Source organism: Frankliniella occidentalis, unplaced genomic scaffold (genome assembly GCF_000697945.3).
Source record: "Frankliniella occidentalis isolate FOCC.00 unplaced genomic scaffold, Focc_3.1 Scaffold159, whole genome shotgun sequence".
In the NCBI taxonomy this organism is placed as follows: domain Eukaryota; kingdom Metazoa; phylum Arthropoda; class Insecta; order Thysanoptera; family Thripidae; genus Frankliniella; species Frankliniella occidentalis.
In genome coordinates, this window is record NW_026267285.1 from 379492 (window position 1) to 386725 (window position 7234).

Here is a 7234-nt window from a genome sequence, read left to right on the forward strand (position 1 = left end):
CGACATTCCATTCGTACACTTAGGGGGGTAAAGGTGTGAATTTTTCCTAATATATTCACACGTTTACCCCCCTAAGTGTACGAATGGAATGTCGCTCACCTGCAGGTGAGCGACATTCACACACTTGCATTTCCAGTGTGAACCCTCTTGAAACTTGTGATATTCGGCCTATATTGACCCACAAGAGAAACTACTTGGTATTACTTTGCTGTACATTTACAAGAAAAGAGTAGTTAGTTTTGTTAGCAACACATTCCGTTCGTATTTTTGTCAAAATACAGCATGACTCCCAACAATTTTTTTTCATAGTATCATATATGATACTTGGAAAATTAACGCAGATTAAGAAGAGGATTAATTGAGAAATCAATTAGCTTCATATCATTCGTCATGATTAATTCAAACCATTTTCCTCTTTTTCAGAAACTACAAGTAACACTGTATTTACGGCCGTATTCATCAAGTCTTGTCACATCAACTTAACTTCTTGACGGGAAAATGGAATCTAATGAAGCTCCATTCTTGTGCGTCGTATGTGAAAAAGACTTCAAAGGAAATGATGAACTCGAGGCTCATCTCAGAACTCACGTTAAAGCAAAATCGTTTGACTGTTCTGTGTGCTATAGAAAATGTTTGACAGCTGATCAGCTCCGTGTTCATTTTCGAACCCACACTGGAGAAAAGCCGTATCAGTGCACCATATGCTCCAAGGCATTTGCTCAATGTGGAGTACTGCAAAGACATGTCCTGACCCACACTGGCGAAAAACCGTTTGAGTGTGTGGTGTGCAACAAGAAATTATCTTCTAGTAGAAGTCTGCAATCACATCTCGGCACCCACACAGGAGAAAAGCCTTTTGAGTGTGCTCTGTGCAGTAAAAGATTTGCTCGGGGTACCGGCTTGCGTTGTCACCTCCGAACCCACACAGGGGAGAAACCCTTTGAGTGTAGTGTGTGCAACAAATTTTTTTCAGATGGTGGGAATCTACGTTCGCACCTGAGAACCCACTCACATAATGAGAGTGTCAAATGCTCTGTTTGCAACAAGAAATTTTCAACAGAATATAGTTTGCGTCAACATCTCCGAACCCACATAGGAGAGAAAAGCTATGAGTGTAGTCTGTGCAACAAGAAATTTTTAACAAGTGATTATTTGCGTAGACATACCCTTATCCACATACATGTGAAGCCTTTTGAGTGCACCCTGTGCTCCAAGAATTTTGCCAGAAAAATTTGTCTTCGAAAGCATCTTCAAACCCACACTGGAGAAAGGCCGTTTAAATGCAGCGTGTGTGAGAAGACTTTTACACAGAGAAGCAATTTCCTCGTTCATTTTCGAGCTGTGCATTCGGGTGAAAAGCCTCATAAATGTACGGTGTGTAACAAGAATTTTGCGAGGACTGATGACTTGCAAAGGCATCTGCAAACCCACACAGGCGAAAAGCCTTTCGAATGCAACGTTTGCAGCAAGAAGTTTCCCAGAATTTCTGCGCTGCGTGTCCATCTCAGAACCCACACCGGAGTAAAGCCTTTTGAGTGCACCGTATGTAACAAAACATTTTCGCACAGTGGGGGTCTTCGTTCCCATCTGCGAACCCACACCGGAGAACAACCTTACAAATGTAACGTATGTAACAAAGCATTTTCGCACAGTAACGGTCTACGTTCCCATCTGCGAACCCACACCGGAGAAAAACCTTACAAGTGTAACGTATGTAACAAAGCATTTTCGCAAGGTGAGGGCCTGCGGGTTCATCTTCGAACTCACACCGGAGAAAAGCCTTACGAGTGTAACTTTTGTAGTAAAACCTTTGCACAGAGCGGTGTTCTTGAAAGACATCTCCGAACCCACACAGGAGAGAAACCTTTTCAGTGCAGTGTCTGCCTCAAATCTTTTGCCCAGGATGGAGCGTTGCGAGTGCATCTTCGAACTCACACTGGGGGAGAGATCTTCGAGTGCTCCCAGTGCCCGAAAACGTTTATGTCGAAGAATGGTCTTCATAGTCATGTTCTTGTGATTCATAGGGAAGAAAAACCTTTCAAATGTAGTTTATGTGACAAAAAATATGCGATTAAGCATAATTTGCGTCGTCATTTCCAAACTCACACTAAAACTGGAGAGAAGCCTTACGAATGCTCTGTTTGCAAAAGAAAATTTGCGGCTAAGGGAAATTTAACAACACATTCCAGAACTCACACGAATGAAAAGCCTTTTGAATGCAACGTGTGCATCAAGAAGTTTTCTAGAGCTGAACATCTGCAACTTCACCTCAGAACACACACGGGAGAAAAGCCGTATGAGTGTAATATTTGCAAAAAGACTTTTGCAATTAAAGGTAATATGATAAAACACTTCCGAGCACACTCCGGAGGAAATAAGCGTTTTCACTGCACTCAGTGTGACAAAACATTTTCGCAAGCTTCTGGACTGAAAATACATCTTAGAAAACACACAGGAGAAAAGCCTTTTACGTGCACTGTTTGTCACAAAAACTTTGCTCAAAGTAGTGCACTTAAAACACACTTGAGAACACACACTGGAGAAAAGCCCTTTGAGTGTACCCATTGCGCTAAGCACTTTTCTACAAGTGGTAGTCTGGCGCTTCATTTACGAACCCATACTGGGGAAAAGCCTTTCCAGTGTACTATGTGCCCACAGAAATTTACCGGGAAAAGTGAAATGCGGTTACATATCCGCACACACACCGGAGAAAAACCATATAATTGTTCCGGATGCAGCAAAACGTTTTCATCGAATTCTGGCTTGAAGTCTCATTTGAAAACGCACACAGGCGAAAAGCCTCATCAGTGTAATCAGTGCGACAAGAAATTTGCTACAAGTTTCCAACTGCGTCTTCATTACCGTACCCATACCGGAGAAAAGCCTTTTGAGTGTACTGTGTGCCACAAGAAAAGTGCTACTTCTGGAAACCTGCGCCTTCACCTCCGAACTCATACAGGAGAAAAACCGTACAAGTGTACTGTGTGCGGCAAGACCTTCTCGCAAAGTGCAAGCATGCTAAAGCACCTCCGTTTGCACAGTGCAACATAATCCTCGGACTGTACTGCTTGTTTTTGTCCGGAATGCTCCATCTAATCAAGGAGACGTGTATAATCTTTTGTTTTGCTTCTTATTTTAGTTCTAAACTGTACATATATTGGTGTTGGAAGTTATTCTGCTATACGCCCTTTTGGAGTGATGACTTTCAATAAAATAATCATTAAACATTGTATCTGTCGATGTCGAATTTGTTTTAAGTCCTTTGCTTTTTACTAGGAAAAATATCCTCGTAAATTTACAACATCATTGCGGTCCTTTTTATTTACAAAACATGTAAATTTCTGACAGCCTTTGCTTGTCGCGTGTCGTGTAAATGCCAAGTCGATACAAAGTGCCTGTAAATGTAAATTCATTTAAATAATTTTGCTCGTGAATCTACGTTTATTTTTCCTAGTGTGTTTCTCCCATTTTCCCCAGCAGTGCAGCAGCCGGAGCCCGAGGCCGGTGCAGCCGACAGCGCGCCGTCGTCATAGCGCCGCGCGTATCGCTTCGGGATTGCAGGGAATGGAGATGGAAGAAGTGGGGCCCTCGGCCCTGTATCTGTACGAGTGTACGCATTAGCGTAATGTGTCGATAAACATGCGAGGAGGGGAGCGGGCGAGGCGAGCGATGCGATGGGAAGGGCTTGCGCTGCGGGCCACGCCCCGCCACGCCCCGCCACGCCCCGCCACGCCCCGAGGGCATGGCTGACGATCCCCGCACCGACTTCGCGCTGAAAGAGCTTCGAAAACGCTGGCATAGTCTTGATTTTGGCGCACTTTTCTAGATAAACGTTGAACATTTTGCACGTTTTTGAATCGTTTGCGCTTTAGTAAAAACGACAACATATTTTAGTGGGTATGTGCGCGCGTACTGGCGCTCTTTCGCCGTACCCGAGGCCGTACCCCACTGCTACATCGGATGGTAGACTCGCTCACCGTCACAAAAGTTACCCACAGCCTTCATCCCCATGATAGTAGGACCCACCATCCTTCAATATAGGTCAACTGTGAAAAATACCCTCGTAAACTCACAACGTTTGTTGTAATTTATTGTATTCAAAAAATATGCGTTTAGGGCAGTCACAGAAACGGCAGTTTTGCTGCCTCATTTTGCAATGGCCTCTATGCGAAACCAACACAAAAGTGACCCTTCAACAACTCAGTAGCATCTATATTTTGTTTGCGCAACATTAATCGGTCCAAACCGAAACAAAACAACGACAAAAAAAAAAAAAAACCTTGACAACTTCTTTTCAGATCGTCAGGATGATTGCTAATTGAATGCGACGCTTGCCCGAAAAAGGGAACCCCTCGCTCTGGCGGCGCATATCGCGAGGATTAAAAGCGTGACCCCCTCCCCCTTCCCGCTCCCCTTCTCCCTTTCCCCATTGAGGCCGCCGTCACAGAAGTGTCACGCGCCGTTAGGGAGGTGAGCCGACCCGACAGCGGCTAGGCGGCGGTGCCTTTTGACGCGGCGGCCCGGCCTTTTGGCGGGGGCGGGCGCCATACCACCACCACCACCGACCGGGCCGGGCGGTCAGTTGTGTTGTCACTCAAACGCCCCGCGCAAACGTATGGACGTGTGTGTGTGTGGCCTTAATGCTCGTGGACGTCACACCCCCTGACAGCGCAGTGGAGACCCCTAGCGACGACGTCCGCCCATGGGCTGAACTCGACCCCCCGCCCTCCCCCATCCGGGACCCATCCGGTTGCCCTTTCTCTCCCGCAACTCTCTCTCTGTCTCCCCCTCTCTCTCCCTTCCTCTCTCCCTCTTTCTCTCCCCCTTCCTCCTCTTCTCTCCACCTCTACCTCTCTGTTTGTATTGTCTCACACATGGTCCCGCCGTAACACACCTAAAAGAGCATACATTGTACCGTAGCAACTCGAGTTCCAAGCTCCAATAATGAAACAGGACCCTGAAGCCGTACACTGTACGTAGAAAGTGCAGGTTGTAGAGGACTTACTTCGCGCAAACGGTTTTGTGTCCCTGCGTCCGGCCGGGGTCGACAGGACGGTAAAACACGGGTTGAACATGTAGACCCGTTCACTTCCCTCGGAGCTGGCGACGACATCAGTCTGCTGCTCGGGCCAGACGACAGTCTCGACGAAGGAAACTAGAGCGATGGGATTTTTGCCCCCCGGTTTTTTTTCGGGAGCAGCTCTTCGGGTGAATATGGTTCGGCGGTGTTTGGTTGAGACAGGGACAGTGAGAGACGGAGAGTCGGAGAGTTTCTGACGCAGCCTCCGCGGTCAGTGTAATTGGCTGAAGCCAATTACGAATTTATTTCGTTTGAGTTGTTTCGCCTCATCTGCCTCGTCTGCCGGGCGAAGAAGCGGAGGGACCTCGTCGGCTCTCGCTCTCACTCCGCCCCGGCAGAAATCTCATCCTCGGATTGCTTTTGCGCGACCATCGGGGGTACCTTTAGGCTGCAGTCACAGTTGAAAAACGATTTGCAAACAGCAAAAGCCGAATGCTTCTCAATTGCAAGGACCCGAAGGCCTGCTTGGCGCCTGCCTAGATATTTTAATTTCTCAAAAGTATTTTTTTAAATCGATATAACTGTTTTAAAATGTCTCTTGAAAAATGTAAAATATCTGTTTTTCCAATTTCCCTGGAAACATTTCTTGTTTTCCTAATCTTTGTTTTGGTTTTAAACTTTTCCGGGAAAATTTCGGTCTTTTTTAAAAATTGCTTTGCAGTGCGGCGTTTCGACATGTGAAAGCTGCCGAAATAAGAGGACGTCGTGTCACGTGTTGTAGGCAGGTTCTGGTAAGCGTAGTTGGCGTAACGCCGGTCAAATTTCCCGCGCCGCCCGCGCCACTTTCTTCCTCGTACGGTCCGTCCGTCCGATCGTCCTTTGTCGGCTGCCTCATTACTCTGTCCCCTCGTGTCCCGCGCGCGGTTCAACTTATGGCAGCCGAGTGACGAGTGCGCCTCCCTCTTTCGCCGTCCCTCTGTGTTTCTCTGCCTCTCTTCTGCTCCTTCCTCTCTTTCTGTCCTTCTCTTCCACTTCCTCCCTTTATCTTCTTCCCTTCTCGGAGAAGTTGGACACTGTTGCCTTTGAAGGTCCGGGGTGGGCCGCCCCCCGCCGCCCGCCGCTGCTCTGCGCTACCGGATCCAGTTTCCCAATTGAGTCCCGTCAATTTCCGGAAGAGTAAACACAAACACTCGCGCTGCTGCTGCTGCTGCTGCTGCGACCGCTTGTGTTGTTGCTGCTGCTGCTGTTTCTACCGCGCCTTCGCTACCAATCCTCCTCCCTAACGCTCTCAACTCAAAGCGGGAGCAAATCCCCCCGGCTGGCTCTGGCTGGCAACTTCCGCGCTGGCGTTCCCTCCTCCTGCTCGGTGCGCTCCGGCGGTTCGCTCCAGCCAGGTGGCTGCGGCTGTCGCCGCATTGTGCAGGGGCGCCGTGCCGGTGCAACAAACAGGCAGCCAATCAGCGCGTCTGGCGCCGCCACCAATCAGGCAATTCAAAGAGAATCTCACATTTAGTTTAAAACCAAACTTGGAATTTTAAATTTTCCCGTCAAGTATTTCTGCAAGTTCCTCAACAACAAAAAAATGTTTTAAATGTCCTTACGACGTTTTCTTTTCTTCTGTTTTTCCTGATTTTTAAATTTTTACGAAGATAAATTCTGGCCTTAGAATTCCTATACTTTCAACTAGTGCCAAAATTGTATCGCACTGACAATTTCTTAAGCAGTCCTGCAAAGGTGTGACTTGACTGGGGTGACCTAGCACTTTTGTTTTTCTACTGTAGATGCTCTGTGGTGTATAACACTGAGATTTCGTGCCAAACCGTATTTCGCGTATTCCGGCGTGAAGTGGATTTTACAAAGTCGTGGTGAAGAAGAGCTGCACTGCCAGCTGCAGCGCGGGGGGTACTTTTCTCACATGATGCAAGGGGGGTGTACGTAAGGACGGAGCACGCTGCCGCGCCACCGTAAAGTGTGACGCAACTTGACCTGCCCGAGGCTCCGCTCTACGCGCTGACCCCGCTGGTGAACGAGGTCACGTTGTGGGAGGGAGAGAGGAAGGTGTCGGGTAGGACAGAGAGAGAGAGGGGCGGGGGCGACTTAAGAAAGGGCGGAGGGCGTGGCGAAGCGCATATTATATGGGAGAGGTTAGGTAAGGAAAGTGGGACCCAGGCGACTGGAGGAAGAGAGGGAGAGAGGTATGGGTGGGGTTGAGGG

General features: G+C 47.9%; 2 protein-coding genes across 2 annotated transcripts in view; both read left to right on the forward strand.

Annotated features, from left to right (window-relative positions):
* Positions 1-3232, forward strand: part of LOC113212586 (zinc finger protein Xfin-like) — a 103827-nt gene extending 100595 nt beyond the window's left edge. Inside the window, exon 3 of the mRNA XM_052271371.1 lies at positions 424-3232. Within this exon, the coding sequence (XP_052127331.1) occupies positions 499-3051 (2553 nt within the window). The 5' untranslated portion in view covers positions 424-498 and the 3' untranslated portion in view covers positions 3052-3232. The remainder of the gene's footprint in view (positions 1-423) is intronic.
* The window catches only part of LOC113218292 (uncharacterized), a gene marked incomplete at its 3' end in the record, with an annotated part of 273427 nt that overhangs the window by 70263 nt on the left and 195930 nt on the right, over positions 1-7234 (forward strand). The gene's annotated exons all lie outside the window — the stretch shown is intronic.